This window comes from Juglans microcarpa x Juglans regia, chromosome 2D (assembly GCF_004785595.1).
Source record: "Juglans microcarpa x Juglans regia isolate MS1-56 chromosome 2D, Jm3101_v1.0, whole genome shotgun sequence".
Taxonomy (NCBI): Eukaryota; Viridiplantae; Streptophyta; class Magnoliopsida; order Fagales; family Juglandaceae; genus Juglans; species Juglans microcarpa x Juglans regia.
The window spans coordinates 32,844,550-32,869,990 of record NC_054596.1 but is presented as its reverse complement, the minus strand read 5'-3'; the positions used below and the strand labels follow the sequence as shown (position 1 = coordinate 32,869,990).

The window sequence follows — 25,441 nt, the reverse complement described above, 5'->3', positions numbered from 1 at the left end:
AAATGAGGTGCATATTCTTGTTCTTTTTAATTTTAATTTTTGTTTATTTAGTTTCAGTGGATCCAATCTAGTTTAGGTGCATATTTCTATTCTTCAATAGAAAATTGATGTGTGTGTTTTTTTTATTTAAGAGTATAAAGAACCTAATTTATTCGAAGTATAAACTATAAATATCACATAGTCATACTCGAAAGCAATCTAATTATTACTTGCGATTATAACTCGCTTAATCAATTAGATTGCAACTTTGACCCAACTTTTCAATAAATTATTATTGAAGAATTATATAGAAATTGTAAAAATAGTTGGATTATCATTTTCGAATTTCTTAACACCATATGGGCCCTGGGCCCTGTGAATCAAAGGACGTCGACAGCTGTAGTGAAAATGGGCTTCTTCTTCTATACGGGTTGAAACTTGAAAACTCATTTTCATAGCCCAACACCAAGATCCACCCCCGATGCTATCTGCCTTATTGGTCGCAAGCTCGCTCGGGAGGGCGGTGACGAAATTGAAAGCCCGCTGAAAACCCTAGCGTCTTGACCATTATCACAGCCACTCCCTCTCTCCTCTCCTACAATTTCGTTCTGGTAAATATTGTTCATCGTTTGCGATAATGGGTCAAAATCTGTCTCACTCCCTTAATCTGAAACCATTGAGTTTCAGTTCCATAATTCTCCATTTCTGCGTAAAGGGCTCTCTTAGTTTTATGCATCGCTCTGATCTAACTCACTTTCTGTAGTGGAAAGTGATAACATTTATGTATTGGATGGTATAAAAGGTGTCTTCAGGCTTTGGTTGCTATGCTATCTTTTCTGGGATATTCACCATCTCCATGAAGAGTACGGAATCAAAGCAAAAACCCAATACAAAGTCTGGGCGACCCAGTTTTAATTCTGGCCATAACCACAAAAGAATCGTGATCGAAAATATCTGTGAACCTAGAGCTGAGCCTAGCGATGGCGTGGCGTTGCAGATGACCCTCTTATTCTTCACAACCCGTACCCCTTGGGTTCGAGCCTCCAAGGTTGCCATTGCCCATTTCCACAGTCTCGCCCAAGGAGTATCTTGGTCCAGGCCCTTCAGTGATAAAGAGGTAATCTCAAACCGAAGTTCCGACGCTTGGTTGGTCAAGGTTGTGTGTACGCTATTTATTCGTTCGCATCTGTCAGATACTTGTTTGGGTTATTTGAGTAAGAACTTGACCCCATTGATTGCGTTTGAGGTTGTTAGAAGGTTAAATAATCCGAAGTTGGGCTTGAAGTTCTTCGAGTTCAGTAGGGAGAGTTTGAGTGTCAGTCATACGCTCAGGACTTACAATTTGCTTATGAGGTCTCTCTGTCAAATGGGTGCTTACGATTCGGCAAAAGTAGTATTTGATTGCATGAGGAGTGATGGGCATTTGCCTGATAGTTCAATTGTGGCATTTTTGGCATCGTCGTATACACAAGTGGGCAAGTTTGATCTTGCTAGGAAATTGCTCGCTGAAGCTCAGCGTGATAAAGTTGGATTGAGTATTTTCGTATATAATAAGTTGTTGGATGAGTTGGTTAGGCGGAATATGGTAGATGAGGCCATTTGCTTATTTAGAGAGCATATGGAATCACATTCTCATCCTGATACTTTCACTTTCAATATTCTTATTCGAGGTTTATGCAGAATGGGAGAAGTTAATCAGGCGTTTGTGTTTTTGAACGATATGGGGAGGTTTGGTTGTTCTCCTGATGCTGTTACTTATAATACTCTTATAAATGGGTTATGTCGAGTGAATGAGGTAAATAGAGGGCATGAATTGTTGAAGGAGGTACGGACAAGAGGTGAGCCTAAACCAGATGTTGTAACTTATACATCATTGATATCGGGTTATTGCAAGTTGGGTAAGACGGATGATGCCTCTGTTCTTTTTGATGAGATGATTAATTCTGGAATTAAACCAAATGCCATCACTTTTAATGTTCTCATTGATGGTTTTGGTAAGGCTGGCAACATGCTTTCCGCACTGTCCATGTATGAGAAGATGCTCTTTCTTGGTTATTTTCCAGATGTTGTTACCTTCACTTCCCTAATTGATGGATATTGTCGAACCGGACAGGTTAATCAGGGTTTGAAGCTTTGGCATGAAATGAGTGCAAGAAATGTGGGTCCAAATGTGTATACTTATTCTGTTCTTATAAATGGTTTGAGCAAGGAGAATAGAATGCATGAGGCTCGTGATATTTTGAGGCAATTGAAGTGGCGTGATATTGTCCCAAAACCTTTTGTGTACAACCCTGTAATTGATCTATTTTGCAAGGCTGGCAATGTTGATGAGGCAAATGAGATTGTGGCAGAGATGGAGGAGAAGAAATGCAAGCCAGATAAAGTGACATTTACGATTCTCATCATTGGGCATTGTATGAAAGGCAGAATGTTTGAAGCCATCAGCATTTTTAACAAGATGTTATCGATTGGTTGTGCCCCGGATACAATTACTGTGAACTCTCTAATATCTTGCCTTTTGAAGGCTGGGATGCCTAATGAAGCTTTTCACATTAAGCAAACTGTATCCCAGGACCTGGACTTGTTTACGCCATCTTTGAAAAGAACTATTCCTGTAGGAACAAATATGGATATTCCAATGGCTGTTTAGTTGAAGGGCTACTATGGAAGTGGACTTGATTTTGTACGCCTAATGGCTGGACAATGCCATTCAGCCATTTTTTTTCATTTAGCCCAAATCAGGACCACACCCAGCCTGTGGCTCAAAAGTTTGACAAGTTGTAAGTTCTTCGTTCATGTCTATCCCCTCGGTGGAATTAAAAGGAGTGGGCTCAAGATTGGCACTGATTGTCTTGAACTTGTATGTTTTTATGCTTCCTTTTGCAATCTGCTCCTCTCTCTCTCTCTCTGCTGAATTTGAAATTCGTTAGTCTGTGGCCCTGGTTAAAAAGGGGTGGAAGGTTGATCTTGTTGGGTTTGAATCTTCTAAAGATTGGTAGAGGAAGAACAACAAACTTTTTTGGGATGTTTCCCTCGATCTTCCCTCAATGATATGTCAGGGAATTGCAATGATACTTTCTTGTTGTGATCCCAAAGGATCATGTTTGGTCATCTCTAGTATAGAGAACCGCACTAGTTTAAAGAAACATAATTTTGTTGGTTAACTTGGGTTTAGGTAATCAAAGGCCAAGGGTTGAGTGACAATATATGTACACTTCAAATTATGTTGTCAGTTGCACACATTGCTTGGGCATCCCGTATCCCACTGTCGCTCATGTGTCGAACTGCATAATGGAAGATTATATTATAGTCATGACCTGGAAGATTATATTATGGTCTGGAACAAAGTGGGATGTCGGTTGTCACCAAGGCATCAGACAACATGATGAAATTTGTAGATAGTCTAGCTTAAAATCTTATCCAAAGGATTGATGTTAAATTGCCTTCTTTCTTTTAATTTTCTGAATTTTAATGCCCATCTCGATTATCTGGACTTGCAGGCCGGGGATATATTGGATGCTTACCAGATGTATGGAATTCTGAATGACATTGAACGGTTAATGTCTCATCTCACTCGCAATTCTCAACATTTTACATATCTTGAGGAGAGGTTGAATTTAGGGTTTTATTGTAGAATAAATTTCTGCCAGCAGTCACTCTAAGCTCAACAAGTTGGTTGCCGGATGTCAGAAGTGGCTAAGATCCCTGGGTGTTCCATGTTAAACGAGATTCCCACATGCATGGAGCTAGATCCACCAAACAATTAAGCAGTTCAATTTTGTTCGGTAGGGATTTTATATAGCACATAGTTTTAGCTGGTAGGGTTTTTGTAGTAATCATTCAGGATGACTTGCTACCATCGAATAGGTTGAGAGAACAATGCAGATATGTAGTTAAGTGTAAAAGAAGCACAAATTGCACTGCTGAAGTGGGAAAATTTTTGCTGGAGCCTGTTAATTTTAGATCTTCCTCATGATGTAGCTGATTGCATCACAGCATCTGAGATCAGTACGATGGATCAGTACTATTATGTTTTGTCAAAAAATAGATATACTAGAGTAAAATGTTGTTGACAATATTGTGTTTCTCATTGCATCAGGCTTTGTTATTCTGCAGTTGTTTTTAGGTTCTTTGTGTGAACGGAGTAAAGACCAAGTTAGAAGTGACTAGCGACCTCCATATTTGAAAATACAGATCTCAACAAGTTTCACCCTTTTGCTTTCTTGTCTACGTGATGCCATTAATTTGAAACTTCCAATAGTAACGCTACATGCAGTCGTGGAGTGCTCAAGCGCCGTGCAATCATTTTGAAAGAGTATATTAAAAAATTATTATTTTTTCTCTTGTATATATTTATTTTTTTTAAAGTGATTATGCAGCGCTTACGTATTAACGACTGTAATTATTATTTCTCTTTTTTAAAACCATTGACCAACATATGATTTTTCTCCATCTCTTATTTCCTTTAGCATCTTTTGGTTGATGAACACAATATCATTTTTATTTTCTTTTTCTTTTTCTTTTTTTAACATCTTCAATTATGGTTTTTGCGTTTTTATTAGTATCATTGTAGATAAAACGATATACATTATTTACAAAAGGATATTATAATATAAATTGCCCCCAAAAAATAAATTCATGTAACTGCCAACACAAATCATTTTCCTTGGCGTTGGCACAAACCCGAACTTGTCTCTTTTGACACCAAGCAAAGAGAACTTTTGTGTATACACAGAAGCCCAACGATGATAAGATTGCTCGTCAATTTTTGAATATTTATACAGTTTTATGCAATGAAAATCTCAAAATAGAGTCCACGTCACCATTTATAAAAAATAAAAATAAATATACACAAGTGAATATGTTTGTATGTTACAGTCGCCAGCACTGTTGATCTTGGATCTTATTTTGTACAACAACCTTACACTACGATTAAATCACACGATGACCCTCCACCTTAAATGCAGACAGCTTTTTTAATTATGGTAGATTAAAACAAGATAAGACTGCATAATCCATCGAAAGAGCCTAGTGCCGTATCTCCCGAAACCAGATTATGCGACGATGGGGTATGATGCACATGTTGAAATACCTGCAATTTTTATGATCATTATTAGCATAATTAAAGCTGCAATATAAACATAACCAAGTTTCATTGCAGTATTCAATGGTGAATCTAGAATTTCGATCAAACATATAGGCCAATTTCAAAAAAACCCTGTCCTTTGAGCAACAAAGCACCAGTCAATCGACTCTTAAAGCACAGGAAAGCCATGTGAGCTTAACCTTTACTATAACTCATAGCCTAAAGACCAATAATGACCTCTAATAATCTGATCAAATTCCATAACCTATGTGGTTCTGAACTTTGGCAATGTATTGAATTTACGACCGGGGTCAGTTGGAAAGCTTACCGCACATGTTCTTCCCCAACTCCATCTTAAAGTAGCCACTGTCACCCCAGTTTTCTCCCCACGAGTTCTTGACGAGCCAGTAAGAGATGTCATCTTCAACTCCATATCCCACCGCTAGAACAGCATGGTTCACATCCTGGCAGATAGATTTACAGTTTGTTAAAAAGAATGATATGATTCGTGGATTTTCCTCAAGGAATGATAACATAGCAGGAGATATGTGTGTGTAAGTGTATGAACATAATACTAAAAAAAAAAAAATACAAATTCTAAATTCATATATTGGATAGAGAATGGATAGATACAGATGCTCCTAAGCCAATAAAACAACAAAAGCATGACGTAAAATTTCCAAAATCTTTATAAACCATATTACAAATAATTCTAGAATAACATCCAAAGAACTTATGATGATGCTCTATAGTCTTGAAAACGTGAAAACAAATTAAAGCCTTGAAATTTAACAACATAATCCATCAACTAAACATGGTTTCATGGCCCAAATTCCATCAAAATATTCTATATCCTAATCATAAAAACTCACCATTGGAGTGGTGCCACACGTATCACTTGTGTAAACTCCTTCCTTGTAGAATCGGAAGCTATTTACCACCTGAAATGCCACACTCACTGGCCTAACAATTGCAACCGCATGCTTTAGCTCATCTTCAGCACCCTGTAAGCGTTCACCAGATTTTAGAAGTTTCTCAAAAGTCAAAACCATATAGAAGTGATATTTGGTTAACACAAATGTTTCATCTCTTTAAACATCAAGTGCACAAGACACATAGAAACAGAAAACCTAAAGATTATATTAAAAAAAGTAAGGAAATTTGCCCAGAATACTTACCAGGGTGATGTTAACAGAGTCGAGGACTTGAACGCCAACATTTTCCGCTGAAAATTTGCATGCACCATCTTTTCCTGCGTAAGGATATGCCTCCTCGGTGTCTAGGCCGCCATTGTATTTGATGTACTCAAAGGCTTGGGATGGCAACCCACCGCTGCAGCCAAAGTTATTGAAAGCTCCGGCGCAATCCACAAGCTGCTGCTCAGAGAGAGAGATTCCCTTTCCAAATGCCTGGGCGTATGCTGCCTCAAGAGCTCCGGTGGTGCTGCAACAGACAAATATTGATGGTTAGGAGGGCATAGACTGGTAGATTATATGTGCCTTATTTTGGACATAAGGTGTTTTCATGAGTGGTGGATGCGACAAGGCGACAAGGTGAGTTAAACTTTTGACTGAAATGTTACTACTTTCCTCACTATTTATCTCCCTATCATTTTTCTGTTCTAAACTCAAGCCACACCTGAATGTCCAGCAAGATCCGCAGTGGCCTTGGTCTTTAACTGGGCTGACTATGCCTTCTTCCCTCCAGTCTTTCTGCATACAAATACACATGATGATGATGACAATAATACTAAATGATGTGTTACCATTTGCATCGATTTCATACCATTGTATGATTTGTTGTAAAAATTTCAAATACATACCGTTTCGGGAAGAACAACATCAGTAAGCTTGTGGTTGCCCTTCAAAGTGGCAGAACAGTTTTGAGCAGCTCCCAACCTGTGCCTTTGGAACTCTTCCCAAGTCCAATCAGCAAAGTCTGTTCAATAAATTAACACCATAAGCTGGTTGTCACTAACAAAAATCAGTGGTTGGTTAATGTAAACCTCATCTCACTGAATGCTTACAACATTTTACATGATCCACAACTCAAATACGAACTAAATACAAAAATAAAAGGGTTAAAGTTGACTGTTATTGGATGAGCCAACACAAATTGACTTGGTTCGACATGATAAAATAAGCAAATGTACTCTGTGTTTGTCTCTTTAGACATTTTTATTGGAGTATAAAATATTTTAATTAGAAAGGCAATGAGAAGTTATGCTTATTAATTATAGTTATGGATATTAATTTTTTCCTGAATGTAGCTGTGAATATGCATTATATAATTTGTACTTATAAGATAAGAGATTGTGTTAATCGAGTCAGATCAAATATTTGGGTTAAATTTATATTAAATGGGTTCAAACAGCTTGTCTTTGGGTCAACCCAAAAAGATTTGTATATTAAATGGATTATGTCGTGCCACTCGTATTTAAACAGGCCATGTCAAGATTGAAGGTTTTGATCCATTCAATTAGAAAAGTCCTATTCAAGTTGATTCAGAATGATATATTTATGACTTTTTTGATAGGTAATCATAAGAATTTTATTAATAGAAATAGGCAAAACCCAAGTACACAGGTAGTATACGTGAGAGAATGATATATTTATGACTTGGAATAACTTGATCCATGGACATGAATTGTCAATCATAATTCTCACTAGGATGTTAAGAGTATTTATTTGACCTGTAAGATTTTTAATTATTATTCACAATTTAGTTTTGGCTACTCACCAACCAGAAAATCTTTTCAAATTTTCTCGATTTATCACTTAAGATTATTTTCACAGAAGTTACGCTTAGTAGAAAATCAAATCAATAAAACTCGGTACACTTTACCATGGCTGTGCAACTAGAGAAAAAAAAAAACATATAGCACAAATGGGTAAGCAGATGAAACCAATCACTGAATGACATTCTATTGTAGTATGCCAAGATCACAAGCTCCAATTGGTTCAGGATAATTTTCTCATAGACAGAGCTTGGGAAATGAGCCTATATTAGCATGGTCAGCTATCTAGCATTCCCTGACTTTGTCTTTAGGGGTCCCCAATCACACACCTGAATTCAATTAATCCAACGGCTAACGAAGGCCTAAAAATTAATTTTCCATAAAAGAAAAGGAGGAAGAAGAAGTTAGGTGCTAGGGTTCGTACATATAACTGGTTTCCAATTCAAAGCTTAAAAATTTTGAGTTAAAGCAATCGATTTCACCAGATGTTTATCTCCTTAAATAAGAAATAATACTTGACAAAAAAAAAAAAAAACATTCAACGCTCACGATTAACGGCAAGTTTGTAAGATAAGCCCTTCCGGTTGGTGGATCTGATGAGTTTCAGATTTTCAGAGAAAATCTCGAAGCGGAGCTTCATCTCCTCCCCGGTCTCGTACCTCTTCCCATACCTGCAAACACAGTACAGTTCAAAGGGGGGTGTCCTTAGCTCACTCTAAACATATATCAAAATAGAAAACAAATTCATATTTTCCGATCACTGATGATCGGATGACAGTATACGGCTGGGTTCACACCGGTGAGCGAAGCGGGCAAAGGAGAAGGCGTGTTTGGTGTGGCCGATGACTTGGATGACCTGAGCCTCTAAGTCGCGAAGGCCATCGGATGCCAATCGGATGGGATTGGAGTCGTCGAAGGTTGATCCTGCGGCGGCGCAGAAGAGCAGTAGGAGGATCGACGAGACCAAGCTCACGCAGGCCATTCTCTCTCTCTCTCTCTCTCTCTCTCTCTCTCTCCGAAGATTGTGGGGTGGGCGACAAACTGTGAGCAGGGATTGGATTCTTATTGGACTCGGGGATTCCGTTGGGTATGTATCTATGAATGAATGGTAGGTATGGGACTCTGGGTGACGTATACGCTGACGTGGATTTCCATAACGTCGCTGTAGCCTGTATTATATTATCACATTTGTCATGACCCTCACTATTCAAATATTTCATTTTTTTTAATTTCTTTGATTTTTATAAGGTTTTTAGAAAAAAAAAAAGAAAAATATCTAATTCTTAGCTAGGCTCTCTCTAAAATAGGCTAGGAGGAAGAACTTAGGAAATTAATTATTAAATATTTTTAAAATATAAACATGCGATATTCATCTTTTCATATAATTTTATATTATTAAATATTTTATTTGGGTAACTAATTATAAGGATTTCATGATGCGTGATAACTTATAAGTAAAGAGTGCCTCAATTACGGAATAATAATATAAAATTTCCAATTTTTTTTTTTTTTTATAACTTAGCTTTAATCAGAATTTTTTGCAGTTGGAGTTTGGAGCAAGACAAATGCCCACAAATCGCATTCCGACTCTAACTATAGATTACGTTTTGGTAGTGAAGTAATTTTAAATAATCTGTAAATAATAGTAAAAAAATAATAAAAAAGTAATTATAAAATATTACATAGTAGTGAATAATTATAAAAAATAATAAAAAGTAATAATAAAATATTGAATAATAGTGAAATGATCTCAAAATACTTTACTACTCAAACACAGCGTAAATTAGCTTGAGTTACAAAATAGAGAAATTTTATTTGCAGTCTTTAAGTGTGGACTGCATGTGGAGGCTCTTTATTAAATGAGAAAAAACATCATTTTAAGAGGGATAGTTTTGTAATTTTAAAAAATTTTAAAGCTAAAATTGCCTAAGTTTGCATTACAATCTTTATTTGGAAACTATACTTAGCATTGATATACAAAATATAGAGAAATTCTATTTGCAGTCCCTATTTAAGGATTCCATGTGCAAGTCATTCATTAAATGAAAAAAAAATATTACTTTGATAAGGATATTATTGTAATTTTAAAAAAATTTAAAGATTAAATTAATTAGACTTACAATACAGTCCTCATTTGAGTACTATACTTAGCATTGCTCCAAAATATATGGCAAGTAGCTGAATTGGTCAGGAGCCTAGGCCATACTCTTGGTTTTAAAGATAAAGTCTCACGTTTGTTTCCAATGAATTTTGCAAAATATTAACATTCAAACGTTTTCCATATCCCCAACCCTACAATATCAACTTTGAATCATTGACTCTTCTCACTCTCCCATTCTCTTTTCTCTCTTATTCTTTTTCCATGTCTTATTCCCACTTATCTCTCTCTGTGGCGTGCTCATATCTCTCTTGTAGGATTGTAATCGATTCTCCCTACCGAATTTGACTAACAAATTAATGATATTACGATCAAGAATATCAACCAAAGTTTTAAATTTCGTACCGTACTGGCCGGTATGATCGAAAGTTTTCGTTTCGGCCGTCCGGCCGGTACAGGTACTATACCTGTTTCGTACCGATCAAAATACCAGCCATACCGGCCGGTACCGGTCATACCGGCCTCAATTTCGGCCTGTACCGACCTATATTTCGGTCGGTACCGGCCGATATTTCGGCCTGTATTTTTTTTTTTTTTTTTCATTTTTTCAAACTACAAACTTATTTTTTAACCTTCAATTCAGACTAAACTATTTATAATTTATATATATATGTATTTGTATATAATTTATTTATATATAGACTATTATTTTAGAATATAATTTTTATATATATTTATATATATAATTTATTTATAGATCGACTATCCCAAAACGTTATCCCAAAATGGTACTAGTACCGAAATATTTCGTTCCAGTGCCTTGACCGGTACGCTATCCAGTACGGTATTCAAAACATTGATATCAACCATAAACGTCTTATTAAAATGAAAAATGATAAAGTTACTAATAAATAACAATTTATATACGTAATAAAATAATATTATTTTAAATTTAATTTTGATTTTAACTTTTGCTTTTGATTTGATATGTTTAAATATAATAAAAAAATATTATTATATTTAAAGTTATTTATAAATTCTGAATGGATTGTTAGCCTATCACTGTCCTATTAAAATATGAAATACCATAGAGCAACTACTATACTAGTACACAAAATGCACACCGGTTGCTATTTTTATTTTTTTTTATTTTACTTTTTTAAAAATGCACGTCCCTGAGCTTCGCAAACCAGAGAGAGACACAAAAGTATCAGAGCAGTCATTGCATCTTCCTTCCGAACCCAAAATAATGAAAACGCAAACATATTGAGTGAGAGAGAGTGTGTGTGTCTGTAGGCAAAGAACTAGACCCAAGTTGAAGAAGCTTCATCAAGGAGATTCAAGCATAGCTTGCTTTCCAAGTAAACAGCTCGAATAGTTCTCTCTTTTTACGTTGGTGGTTCCGCCATTAATAAATGCTTTCACGCCCTTTCCCATGAGAAACCGGTTGGTCCTCTCACAGAAAAGCATTTCGCATTCAACTATCTCTCACAATCCTATAAAGCCCCACACATTCACTAGCTCAGTAGCCACTTCTTCCATGGCTAACTTAAGGGGTTTGAGGGTTTTCATTGTGCTTACTTTGTGTTTGTTGCAGTGTAATAACTCTCGAGTGTTTGCGATTTTGGACCCGTTTGATTTTCTGGCTCTACAATCGATCAGGAAAGCTTTGGACGACTTGCCTGGTTCAAACTTCTTCATTGCATGGGACTTCATGTCCGATCCGTGTAATTTCGTCAGGGTTACTGTGATTCCGATAAGGTTATTGCGCTCAACCTGGGTGACCCAAGGGTGGGCTTGCCAGGACTGACCGATTGGATTGACTCGGCGATTGGGAAATTGTCTGCGCTGGCTGCAGATCTCTTCAGCAGAAATAAGCGATATTCAAACTGCACAATCAGAGGATGGGTCGACGGCAACCACAAGGATGGGGGGATGCGCCTTTTGGGGGGGGGGGGGGGGGCGGCGCGAGAGGAACAAAAGATGGGCGACTGGGAGGAAGGAGATGAAGAAAAGAGTTTCAAATGGAAAATTTGTTGTGAACTGAGAGAGGGAAAAAATGTCATGCCGACATGTTAGGTGTGCGATGGATGCTCTCAAACAATGACTACTACTAAAATTTTTTCTTAAAATACAAGAGCCATTAAGAGAGGCCGGTGGGTTTGGCCCACCCGCTACCCTTGTCCCATCCCAGCCTGCACAGTGCACACGATGGGCGTACAGATGGATGTCCACATGCATTTGGGTGCCCAAAGACGGGGGTTCTAAGCTGGATAATGCTAGATTAGGACATACGACATTAAAAACAAGTGAGACCAACGTTAAAAAATTAATTTTTTTAAGTGTATCTCACTTTTTTAAAGTATTTATATGGAATTTGCGCGTTCTAGAACTGTATAAATAACTACAAAAACGTTGTGCACCATACTCCATTATTAGTATTAGCATCATTATTATTATTATTGTTATAAAAATCATCGGACTAACATTTGTATCTAATTTATTCAGCTTTAATCATACAAGATAAAAGGAAAACTTAGGAGCGTAAGTTGAAAGTGCTTTAGATTACGAAGCCGCTTTGCAGCAGTCCATTCGAAAATAAGCCTTTAACAGCCTCTAATAATACTCTACCACATCAGCAATTACACACAAATCAAAATAAGCTCATTACACTACATAATAAACATATCTTCCCGTTGCCCAAGAGCACCATCTTCACGTCAGAATTTCACTGCCCAAGAACACATATCCCATCCGCACCACTTTTATTGTTTTTTTATTCTTTATTTTTCTACTTTTCGTCAAAATCTAGGGGTGTAAAAAAGAACAGTAAATCGGTAAACCGGATTTGACCTGTGGGTTTGATCCGGTTCGGATCGATATCGAGTTTGGTTTGGTATAATTTGGTACTGATTTTATTTTTTTTAAAACTAGTCAAAATCGGTTCGATTCTGATTTTTTTTTTCTAAAACCGAACCGATTTATATGTATATTATAATTTTTTATATTGTATATAATTTTTATATATAATATATAATTATATATAAAATAATTTTATATTATATGATAAATTACTAATTAATATAATATTAAATTTTAAAATCTTATATCATTATAGTCTATTTTTTTAATAGTTATATTAATATTATATCACTATATATTATAATATACTATAATATATCACTATAGTATTACATATTATAATATACTATTATATATATTACATATTATAATATACTATTATATATATTATATAATATAGTATATAGTATATTAAAACTGGACCGAAACCAAATCGAAAGTATCAATTTCGGGAATAACCGATGCGGAATCGATTCTTAAAAATATAAAACTGGTACATACTGGTTCGGTCTCAAATTTTATCTAAAATCATACTAAACTGGACCTATTACACTGGACCTATTACACTCCTATCGAAATCCATAGATAAACTCTCTTTCTTCACCAATTTCCTGCTAAGATGGTTCCTCTCCATTCCCTTCTTAGAATCCAAGCTCTCTCTCTCGATAACTACAAGAAAAAATACCCCAACTTTGATAGAATCGTGCATGAAGCAGTGATTACCACGCTGCACTACAGCAAATCCTAATCCCCTCTCTCGAAACCCAGATAAAGCCCCCTCCTAGACCCTTCCAATGGAAATAAAAAGATCAGATCAAATAAAAATAGAAAAAATATCAACTGACCTAGAGTCTAAAGAAGAGGAGGCAACCACCACAACCATTAGAGAGGTATCTATCAAAGGTGGGTGGCATTGTTCTCAATGTCTCACCGTCACCCCCTTACCAGACCTATCTAATCTTAGTAGCAAGGGAATCCATCGCAGGTCGCATTCCTTGTGTGATGAAGAAGAGAGGGGGTAAAGAGGGTCACGTTCCTTGTGCGACGACAGAGAGAGGAGGCGAAGAGAGTGGCGGAGAGGGGGAGATGAAATTTCGTAAAACTAGGTTTTGAGCGAGAGAATAAGAGGGGATGAGGCCTAAGGGATCCATCTGCGTGTGTGCAATAGGGGCACATAATAGGTATGCTGAGAAGGTTACGTGTAAATCACCTATTGGAGAGCTATTTTTTGAAGATAAATAGATGAACCGTTTTGAAGATTAACTCTTTACATTATTATCTCCGTCATTTCTCTAACCACAATAGCACAAACACCCCATATTGTGTAGATCCAAATCCTCGCTCCCTCCTTTTCTCTTAAGTTTGTTGTTTTTTTTTTTTTTTTTTTTTTTTTTTTTTTTTTTTTTTTTTTTTTTAAATGGAAAACAATCGACCTATTACCTTTCAAACATTTTCGAGCGAAACCAGATCTCATGTGGGCAATCAAATGCTCCCCCAGAGTAGAGTGTGGGCTTCATGTGCCTCTTGTCTCCTAGCACGCCCTCTACTAGTGCATGTGCGACCAACGTGTCAGTCATTTTTTTATGCTTCTTAAATACTGACAAAATACATTGTCCATCCAACCATCCATATTTGTTTATCTTACTTTGTTTTCAAAAACCGTAAATGGCATGCTCTTTTATTTGTGACAAAGAAAGTACATTTCTCAAATAAACTTTTAAAACAACCCACATAAATGCAACCTCCCGAAATTTGGTGTAAAAAATTTTTTTCATCAATCACTATTTACCACTCCACATTTCACATATTATAAAAAATACCTCACACCTTATGAAAAATACTATCACACTTTATGAAAAAAAAAATTCACATCATGTGTGAGGTGTGTGATATGAACAGTTACTGATTTGTAGCAAAACTCTATTTCAAAACTATAAAGACTTCAAAATGGTCCATAACCTTTCTTGCCCTATCATGACTTGGGATACCCATTTCAATCATAGAAGTGATACGTTCACAAAAAAATTCACAAAATTAAACTTACAAAATAATATTATTTTCATATGATATATTAGATTTACTCTATAATAAAAATAGATCTATAATTTAACAAATCACATCAAACTTACAAAATAATAGTTTTCCAATTATATCCTCTTGATCTCAGCCTACCTTTGTTTGTACTCTCACGACTTGTTGCCGTCCATAATTCTCAAAGATCCAATTCTGTCACTAAAAAGATTCTATTACTTTTTTTTTTTTTAATCTCCTTTTACATCAAAGGCACTAGACCCATTAACCGTGAGCGAGTCTCGAATAATAATATAAATTCCAAAGAATAAAAAGGTTCAAATAATTATAAAAAACAGGCCGCCAATAGAAAAAACATTAAAAAAACATATGAACAGATAAAATAAATAATTTCCAGCCACATTAAACATTATTAATTCGACAACGACAAAGGATATATGAAAGGTAGGACAGCAAGATCATGAAGATGCCGCCGGCTTATGATCAGACAAACCAAAGGGGTTATGATATTTTCAAGTCATATTCTCACCTTGGGGTCTTGTGACTGAACTAAAATCTACCAAGATATTTTTATAACTAGGTTAACCCAGATGAATACTCAGATCGCATTATAAACCTATATGCTGATCCGAGTCTTGTGAACGCGGTCCGCATCTGGGTTTGCACCCTTACTTTTCAGAGATGACTCTCAACCTATATAATATGCCTTTTTATCATGATCTAATATGGAATCTGACTTTAACAACCAAGATTGCTGTCTTTGTATGGAAACTATGGCGTAGTGGATTGCCACTTGATGATAGAATACAACAATGCATAATCCATCTGGCTACCATATATACATGTGGCTGTTGTAAAATCACTCAGAATCTATCGCTCATGTGTTCATGAATTGAAATTTAGCATCGCGAGTGTGACAGTTCTATTTTTCCTGTTTTGGCTTCTCCCACAAGATTGTCTGACGAGCATGGATGGCAAGACAAATTAGCCAAATCCTTGTGTTGTTTCTTTAAAGGATCTGACCAATTGCATGCACATGATCATTGTCCAATTGGTTCCGGTCCATCATTCTTTGGAAAACTTGATTGCCTATAAATAATGCAAAAGGATTGAAGGGTTATAATATACTTCGATGAGGGCAAGCTATCATCCAAAACGGCCTATCGTACTCTTACAGCAAGTTCTAATGTCCAAATCCTCTATATACTCCACATGATCATCCCTACTCTTATAGTTAATTAGAAAATCTCATTTGATTAAAAGAGAAATATTTCTTATCACATGTTGGTGTATGGTGCGGGAATGATAAGTAGTATTTCTCTTGATTAAATGGTCTTAATATAGATGGTGCGTCTCAGGGCGAGTTAGCTGGAGTACGAGAGTTTTCATAAATGGAGAGAAAACTTTTGCAACACATGGAGCCAGCTTGGGCAATACAAAATGTTTGGCATCTCTTTCACATCCCTCAAATTAAGCATATGTTAGGCATTCTGGCTATAGACAAATCAGGTCTACAGTGTTTCCGACATTAGCTTCTGAATAATCAATGCTTTTGTTTATGCGACTAATAATATAGTTTTTACATAAAATTGTGACCCAAGCAGTGATGTATAGCAAGGTAGTGACGTGTTTGGCATTCTCAAGAGAAAATGAAGAAGAAATGGACCGAAGGAAATAGTTTTAAAGAGTTGCGTGGCGCCTTAGATCTTTTGACGTTTGGAGCTTTTGGAGTGCATTGAACAGGAGAGCTGAAAGATGGCCGTCCGTCGAAAAAACCAAAATATTCTATAGCCGTTTGTCGTGTCCACCTTAAATTCTAAAACCTATCTAAATTAACAAATATGATTGCGAAATTGAGGACCATTTGACAAAGATTGAGCACTTCAAAGGATGATACGTATATTTGACAATTGACCCGACGATTTCAAGCCTCTTAATTCTTAGCTGTTGCTATAAATGACCATACTTTCTAAACAAATAGCCAACTCAAAGTTTAATGAAGAATATGATAAAAAAATATATAATAATGTTAATACTATTTTAAACAAATCATAGTATTGAAACTTCAATTATTGTTGAATTCAATTAATAGACGGTGTCGTTCTTTAAAAAGATAGATAAATAGTATTAATCCATTTTCTCTGATAAAAGTTTTATTATTCAATGGAAAATACTTGATAAACAAATTAGAAAGAGATTTCTTATACTTGATAAACAAATTAGAAAGAGATTTCTTACAAAGTGATCATGACTTAATATGATTTGTTAGATTGTAAATAAATAGGATTGTTCATATAGGCTGGATTTTTTTCCTACCTAGTCTGAAACCCGATTATCCGAGTTCCGACTAGCTTCTGGTTATAGGTTTTGGGCCGAAAATTGGATCGGTCTACCCGGGCTCAGTATGGTTATAAACCCGGGTACCGAGTTTAAAATTGGCACCTGGTTTCCATTAAAAAAATGCAAAACACAGTAAACACCCCCCAAAGATCGATCTGACTCTCTCTCTCATCTAAACCCCAGCTCCCGCCGCCCATTCTCTCTTGTGTCAATACCCTCTCTCCTGCCGCTCAGCTTTCTTCTTCTTTTTTGCCTCATTTTCTCTCTCTCTCTCTCTCTCACACACACGCGCGCGCGTCTAAACCCTACCCTAGCTCACGTCAAAACCCTCCTCCTTCTCTCCATCTTATCATTATCTTCCTCCTCCTTCTCTCCATCTTCTCATTCTCTTCCTCCTTCTTCTCACATCTTTCTAGCTTTCTTCTCGCAAGCCTATGGCCAGGTTTCTATGTTCCACAGCCATGGTTTGGTCGTTCGTCGCTTTGTGAGATCCTTGATGGTTAGCCTTCAAGAACCACCATGGCCACATCAAGACGTGGCTTTGGGTTCTTTTTACTTTTTTTGTTCTGTATCTACTCTTAGATTTGATCCCATAATTCACATTTTATTTTCTATTTATTTGTAGATCTTAGAATCCTTAATGTGATTTGATATCTGAGTGTACGACATTTGCTATCTCTTTTCTTCAAGGCGTCAGTTATAGTAACTAGCGATTAGATCTTAAATAATGTGCAAACTATTTTCTGAGTTTTTGAATATGAGGTCAAGAAGGCTTTCAGACAATTTGCTTTACAGGTACAATGTTAATTTATTGAATAATAGGAACTCATTTGTGTTTGATATGATTCATCTTGTTTTGGGTATTGTTTATTCGATTTGAATTTAGGAGTTCCATTTTAGTCTAGTGATTGAAAAACTGAATTTTCCTTTTTCTTTTAAAAAAATACATTTATTTTTGGAATTTATTGCAGATTATTATTTATATCCTTGCTCAATTCTATTGAAAATGAGGAAAAGACCCATGATGCATTTATAATGCCATCTCGTGCTTCATACTATGGATTATATCTAGTTTGAAAAATATCAAATTCATCTTTTGCAGGGAAAAGTGAGACCTTTGATATCTTTTTCATGCATATGAAATGAATGGAGGCAAAAGTAATGTCTAAGATCAGTATACAAAAAAGAGAAAAGAAAAAGAAACACTTCATTCTTTCGATCTGTATGTGGATTGCTTGTATGAAAAATTATTGTTAAATTATCATTTTGGAGAGCTTGCTTGTATGAGAAATTCCTGTAACTCTGTTGTGTCAATAATAGTTATATGTGATAACAGTTGACTTACTATTGGTTATATAGCTTGGGTTCAAGTCCTCCCAATTGCTTGAACATTGTATTTGCCTTGTGCAACTTCCAAACTAACAATTAGTTGTTATTCATGAGGAAAAAATGGGTGAAAAGATTAACTTAATCTTTAGTTGATACTCTTGATGATTTGAATTAGGAAAGCCCTGATCTACTCCAGCTTTCTAGGATTTATGTGGCTAAACTCTAGGAATGTGATTTATTGGCATGGGCAATGATACCCTTACATCTCATTTACTATTACTTTACTATCCAGTTATTTTTTCCTTTTACTATTTGAATATAAATTAAAAATCTCAGAACATGACTTTTTTGCATAATATAGAAAAAAATAAATTCAATCAACCAACGTAATCATGTAAATTAATTCAAACTAATTTCAATTTTATAAAAATGGACACAAAGAGCAAAATAAGGTCAACTTTTATAAAATTAAATTTATTTTTAATTAAATTGCATGATTATGTTAGTTTATTGAATTGATTTTCTTTTAGATTATGCAAGAAGGTCATATTCTGATATTTTTAATCCAGAATCAAAGAATAAAATGAAAAAGAAAAATAACTAGGTAGTAAAGCAGCAGTAAAGGAAATAAAAATGTATCATTACCCTATTGGCATATATACTAATCGACTCTAAGCACTATAGTGTGAATGCTCCTTTGAGATGAGAATACCTTTGAAGATGTTGAAGGATAATGAAATGTCATTGGATGATGAGATCGCTTTTGTTGCTTGGGTATGATGCCATGCTTTCTTAAATAATTTAATCTACAGCAGGTGGTTAATTTTGAGTTAGTTTTTGTTATATCCCCATCAAGTTCTAATTATGCACTATAAGTATGTTGATTGTGTTGTGTCTCAAACAAAAGTGGTTCTCAATCTTCTGAGGTGATTGATGCTACATAGTTGGGCATGAGTCTTGGTTCAATGGCGTCATATTAGTTACAACTGCTATGTAATTTCGTTATGGTGCTTGATGCGAAATAACTGGCCCTCTGTTTTGTTTGCAATGGCAGGTGGGGTGGTGTTCAAAATTGGCAACCTATCTACTCAATATGTTTGGGCTTTTGTTGGTTTATTAGTGACGGAAATGATCACTTCAAGCATCACTTTGGAAGACCATGCTACTATTTTGTAACAAATATCTTTGCAATTTTGTGTTTTGTTATGTAATGTATAACTATCAAATAATGTAACATATAGTGGATTGCATTGTGTGTTGCATTTTAAATGATGAATATTGGATTTTTTTCTTTTTTTGTTTTATATTTATGTGGCGTGTAACTCTACAGTGGTATCATTAATGCGGCGTGGTTCCTTGACTTCGCATCCAGTCCCTACGAGTCGTAGATGGTCTGATGTCGAATGGATTGATGGTCTTCCGTATTTCCCACTGCGCTCTGCGCACGTCTCTGGGTTCTGAAAGTGACCGTTGACTGTCGTGTCGATCTGTCCTATCAACTGTTCGGTACTCCTTCCTGACAGACGTTCCATCCACTAAGCAGATTGGGGGCCCTTGGGCCTAGACCCAATGGGATTTAGGCAGTGGGGAAAATCCCCTTATAGTTACCCTGCCAATTGCTCTCGTCCGAGGGAAATTTTTTCTTCTTCGCATAACCATTCACTTTGCTAGATCTCTTGGCCCTCTTTGTTGTGTGTCGAGTGACTGTCTGCATTACATCCATGTGGCAACGAGGCCTCAGTTACGTTTTTGCATTGAGTGGTACCCCTTCGATTTATGCGTCATGACTTCATGATATGTAGCCATTAATTCCGCACATCGTATAAGCAGATATATTCTGTAGCGGTTGCGACAATCAAGAGATTCTGGTAATTTGTGGGACACATGGTGGTATGTAGAGTTATGGTGCCTCGGGAGGTCAAATGCCAACCCCGCTTATATAAGGACCCTTTTCCATGTTGGGAAACCTATTATACTCACTATGCATTTTTTCCTTCATTCTGTGACTCTTGCTCTGCAGCTTGGGTTCTTAGTTCCTTTGTCTTTCTTCGCTTTTCTTCCAAAATTCCTTTACATCTTCTTCTGTCTTTCATGGCTCCGAAAAAATATTCACTCCCTGCTAGACGAGTGGGGTTCTTTGGCGATGTCTAGGCCTTTGTCGACCGCAGCGGTCCCACCCTGGACGACTACACAGGGTTTTCTTGGCAATTGGTGGTGACCTCCACCGAACTGGAGGAGTTGAGGGTGACTTATAGGATCCCCTCGAAGGTGGAGCTCATGGTGCCTTCCTCTACCGATGGAGCGGTGGACTCCGAGGGCTATGGCACCAAGGTGGCGGTGTACCTTGCTAGGTTCTCTTGCAGCCTCAGGTTACCATTTTGCCGACTTGTGCTAGAAGTGCTGGGCTTTTTTAAGTTGGTGTCTAGTCAACTTCCTCCCCTCACGTGGAGGATTCTAGTCTCGTGTTGTGTTATATGGCGCCGTGCTTTGGAAAAGGCTGAGTCCAATTTCTCAAATCTTACGGCCCATGAGTTTTTCATTACTCATAACATTGTGCAGAAGGGCCGGCACATCTATAGTTTCTAGCCGGTCCAGTAACTGGTCCGGGTGGAGGCGCAACATACTGTTGTGAAAGGATATATCTGCAAATTCATCTTTTTGTCTAGTGATGGGTGGGAGTTCTCGGTCGGGCAGACCTTTAAATGCTTGTTTTATGTATATGCCAACTGGGGCATCGTAGACGGCGACTCGAGCAGTCTCCTGGAGCCCGAACCGACAAGACGAGTCATCAACGAATACTTGTTAAGGCTTTATAGGACATGCATCATCGTTCTCTCCAAGGAAGCCGGTGACTTCTGCAACAAAGTCCTCTAACTAGGGGTGTAACCGGTCCGGTTTGGTCCAGTTTTGAACAAAATTTGGGAACGAGCTGGTATGCACTGGTTTTGCATTTTCAAAAATTGATTCCGTACCAATTACCCCTTACATTGGTACTTCTGGTTTTACCGGTTTCGATCCGATTCGATCTGGTTTTCAAATTTTAATATACTATATTATATATTATATAATATATAATAGTATATCATAGTATATAATACTATAGTGATAATATATTGTAGTATATTATAATATATATTATAATTATATTATAGACTATAGTGATATATTATATTATAGACTATTGTGATATATTATAATATATAATATAGTGATATATTATAGTAGATTATAATATATAGTGATAGGTAATGCTATTGGCCCCGCTCTAACGTCCCGTTGTAATATCTCGCTCGACGTGGTTGATAATTTATTCATTTTAAAACACACAAAGCAACGATACTTCATTCATTTTGGCATTTCTCCCATGCACATGCCTCTGCATGTTTTCTCTCTCGCCCATCACCCATCAACCCCGTGAGCCCATCGATCATCTTCGACCACATCTCCCCTCCTTAACATCTCCTACCTCATCTTTGACCACAACGTTTTTTTTTTTCCCTCCACAGCCCCATTGACTTCGTCCTCCCTAGACCCATCGAATTCGCCCTCCTAGACCCACCATTTTGCCGTCCCCAGCCTCACCAATTCGTGGTCCCTCTTGGCCATCTCTCTGACGGAATCTCCAAGGTAATTTTTTTTATTTTTGTTCATCCCAGTTTCCTTCCCCTGCACTAGGGAGGCCGAAATGTTGTAATTTATTTTTTGTTTGTTTTGTCTGGATTTTTTTTTTTTCTTCTTAGCTATGTTGCAATTGAATTGTTATGATCCTTGCTTATTATACTATGGAAGGAAATGAAAATGAAATGATGAAGACATTTGTGAGAAAATGGATTGTAGTTGATATGTTTGTGAAAATGCTTATGAGAATTGAAATTCCTGTGAAATGGAATGGTCTCTTGGTTGTCATGCTGCATTAAATATTCAATAGATGTCATAATGCTTATTTCGTTATATATTCATCTCTATCTCTCGTATTAAAACTATTTTTATAGAACTATATTTTAATATCCTTGTTTCACATGTTTTATATTTGTAGACAATTTGAACGTTGCAATGGATGCCGACATAGAATTTTCAAATAATGAGTATGATGAAGTAGGGAATTTGATATGAACCCGCAGGAAGCCCCAACTTCCAAAAATACCCCTGAGTGAATAGTGTTGCGGCTACTGTACGGCGCTACAATAACTTGGCTACAGTACTTTTGAAACTCTAGTTCGCTACAGTACTTCTTAAAATCTTAGTTCAACAAAATCATAAATTTTCCAATATGCACTTGAATAGACCCCCCTTAAGTCCTTCTCATAATTAAACCGAATGATGGGAACCAAAGTGGGCCCAAACTTAAAGATCCTTTACATGTTCCAGATGGGCTAATTACAAGATCAAGAGCTAAGAAGATCAAAGAAGCAATGCAATGAATGGTGCAATCCACTTGGGACGAGTCTTGTAAGAGCCAAATATTTAAGATGGACTTGAAAGATGAATATTCAGTTTTGACTCATTTGATAAGTTATAGAAGAGGGCAACGACAAAACTTAAAGGCTTTAGGCTCTTGAAAAGTTTCAACTTGTTTAATTCATTTACGAATTGAATGGAACATGCAAATGATCTTTAAGTCTGGGCCCACTTTAATTCCCATTAGAATTGATAAGAAGATTGGAGGTGATGATACTATTGAAGAACCTACGGCTGGAATGCAATTTTCATCTATAGAAGAAGTGCATGCTTGCTATATGAAGTATGGTAAGAAGAAGAGGTTTAGGGTATCTAAAAGGAATATTAGACAGGATGACTATGGGATGATAAGATGGTTTTGTTTGGCATGCGTGTGAGGAGGCACATCAAAGATTACGGTTGTCAATGTTATGAAACTAAGACAAACAGTAAAGATAGGGTGTAAAGCTAGGATTAATGCGGTATTCAATGTTGAAGGTGGATATACTATATTTAAAGTGATATTGGATCACACACACGTCTGTAGTATGGGGAAGGCAAGGCATTTCAGATGTTTTAAAAAGGTTGATTCTCGTATCACTAAGAGGCTTGAAATAAATGACAAGGTAGGAATAAGGTTGTCTAAAAATTTCAAGTCTGTGGTTGTTGAGGCAGGGGGTATTGAGAATGTAACATTCGAGGAGAATGAGTGTCGAAACTACATTGACAAAGCACAACGACTTTGCCTCGGGGTTGGAGGGGGTGTATCTCTATGTAACTATTTTGAAGATATGTAAAAAAGAAATCTGAAGTTTTATTATAAGATTGATGTTGACAATGAGATGCGGTTAAAGAATGTGTTTTGGGCAGACGCCCAGAGTAAATATGTGTATGAATTATTCTAGGATGTGATTACATTTGATACAACATATCTTACTATTGCGTATAAAATGTCTTTTGCACCGTTTGTGAGTGTGAACCATCATGAGTAGTCAATTCTACTCGGGTGCAGATTGATATCTAGTGTGGACGCAAATACATTTGAGTGGTTATTTGAGTCATGGTTGTAGTGTATGAATAACCAACCGCCAAATGCAATCTTCACAGACCAAGACAAGGCCATGAAAATTGCAATCTCGAGAGTGTTTCTAACTTCTAGGAATCGCTTCTACTTGTGGTATATAATGAAAAAGTTTCTTTAGAAATTTGGCTGACATTGTCGATATGGGAAAATCAAGAGTACTATACATAGGTGCGTGTATGACTCTTTCAGTCAGCATGAATTTGATGAACAGTTGTGTCGTATGCTCGATACATTTGATTTGCATGAGAATGTATGGTTAGTATCACTGTATAGTGATCGACACAGACATTCCTTACATCAGTCGCTATCCTCTTGAGAAGCAATTTCAAAGTGCATATACTCTTGCTAAATTCAAAGAATTACAAGAGGAATTGCGGGATTTCTACATTTGACTACTATAGAGATGGGGTGTGAGGATGGTAGTATATGTTCGTTGTTGTGGATGAGGTTCAGGTTGGTAATGACTTATTAAAACATGTAACCTTTAATGTAAAAGTTGATCAAGATCATCTTGATGTGAAATGCAGATGTAAGTTATTTGGTATTTTGTGCAGACACATTCTCCGTGTCTTAACTCAAATGGGCCAACATACAATACCATCAAAATACATCTTAGATCGGTGGAGGAAAGATGTTAAGCGAAAATACACATTCGTGAAAAGTAGTTATGACACTACTAGCATCGACGATGCACGAAGGTACGATAAGATCCAAAATTGCTTCCATGAATTGTGTTCCGATGCTTCAAAGGCTGAGAGCAGCTATGTTAAATTGATTAGTCAGACAAATAGAACAATTGAAGACACAGTACCCTGGTATCTTTGATCATGATACTAGCAACACAATTGATACAACTCCTTTGACGGAGGCTTCGACTCCTAGAGTTCTTAGTCCGTTGGTAGTTTAGAGTAAGGGAAGACTACCGTCTAAGAGAAAAGTGCCCTACTGAAAAGAGTATTAAGAAATTCAGTACGAAAAGGCGATTGCACAACAACAAAGTTGAGGCTCCTTTTTGTTAATGTTGTATACTAAATTTACGATTCACTTTGCTTGAATGTTTTGTTGTTTTTTATTTAATTTATTTTTAAATTATACTTTTAACACTAGGATCAACAAAGTCAAATTTGAACACATGTGCTGGAATTTTTTTCAACTCCTTCGACTGCTCATCACTCACAAGTAATGTAAAACTAAAATATTTTGATAATCTTTTTCGTGAATTGCATTGCCACTTACAACATTTTTTTATGCCCCTATAGGACAACACTGCAGAGGCTTTCCATAAGGACTTAAGTGCATTTTGATTGGTAGGCGTCATGAGATAAATTTGTAATCTTGGAATTTTATTGAACCTATTTTTGTATTGACGTGTTTAGATCATTAATTGTAATCTTGGGATTGTATTGAACTTGTTTTTGTAATTTTCATTTTTATAACTCTATGGTTGATGCAATATCA

At 36.4% G+C, this 25,441-nt stretch overlaps 2 protein-coding genes and 1 long non-coding RNA gene across 4 annotated transcripts; 2 read left to right on the top strand and 1 right to left on the bottom strand.

Moving 5' to 3' along the window:
- The first annotated feature begins 461 nt into the window (after positions 1–461).
- LOC121249995 (pentatricopeptide repeat-containing protein At2g06000) lies at positions 462–3,535 on the top strand. 2 transcript variants are annotated; one of them, XM_041148898.1, is made up of 2 exons: positions 462–2,759; positions 3,480–3,535. In XM_041148898.1, exon 1 carries the CDS (start codon positions 836–838, stop codon positions 2,627–2,629), a length of 1,794 nt encoding a protein of 597 aa, XP_041004832.1. In that variant the 5' UTR covers positions 462–835; the 3' UTR covers positions 2,630–2,759; positions 3,480–3,535. The 2 variants fall into 2 exon arrangements, with proteins under 2 accessions (XP_041004832.1, XP_041004831.1); XM_041148897.1 differs by having other exon boundaries at positions 462–2,839.
- A 1,244-nt stretch (positions 3,536–4,779) lies between these two features.
- Positions 4,780–8,904, bottom strand: LOC121249994 (thiol protease aleurain-like). The gene is made up of 8 exons (XM_041148896.1): positions 8,600–8,904; positions 8,352–8,473; positions 6,888–7,003; positions 6,704–6,777; positions 6,244–6,508; positions 5,938–6,069; positions 5,394–5,529; positions 4,780–5,071 (listed from the first exon to the last, which is right to left on the bottom strand). The coding sequence occupies exons 1-8, from the start codon at positions 8,782–8,784 to the stop codon at positions 5,034–5,036; spliced, it is 1,068 nt and encodes a 355-aa protein (XP_041004830.1). The 5' UTR covers positions 8,785–8,904; the 3' UTR covers positions 4,780–5,033.
- Positions 8,905–17,129: 8,225 nt separating this feature from the next.
- Positions 17,130–19,766, top strand: LOC121250519. The gene is made up of 2 exons (XR_005937802.1): positions 17,130–17,928; positions 19,517–19,766. It is a non-coding gene; the product is annotated as an uncharacterized LOC121250519 (long non-coding RNA).
- The last annotated feature ends 5,675 nt before the right edge of the window (positions 19,767–25,441 follow it).

Coding starts and splice junctions, on each gene's coding strand:
- LOC121249995 (XM_041148898.1), top strand. CDS start 836: ATGAAGAGTACGGAATCAAAGCAAAAACCCAATACAAAGTCTGGGCGA.
- LOC121249994 (XM_041148896.1), bottom strand. CDS start 8,784: ATGGCCTGCGTGAGCTTGGTCTCGTCGATCCTCCTACTGCTCTTCTGC. Junction 7,004..8,351: donor TTACAAACTTGCCGTTAATC/GTGAGCGTTGAA, acceptor TTTATTGAACAG/ACTTTGCTGATTGGACTTGG. Junction 5,072..5,393: donor GTTGGGGAAGAACATGTGCG/GTAAGCTTTCCA, acceptor TAAAAATTGCAG/GTATTTCAACATGTGCATCA.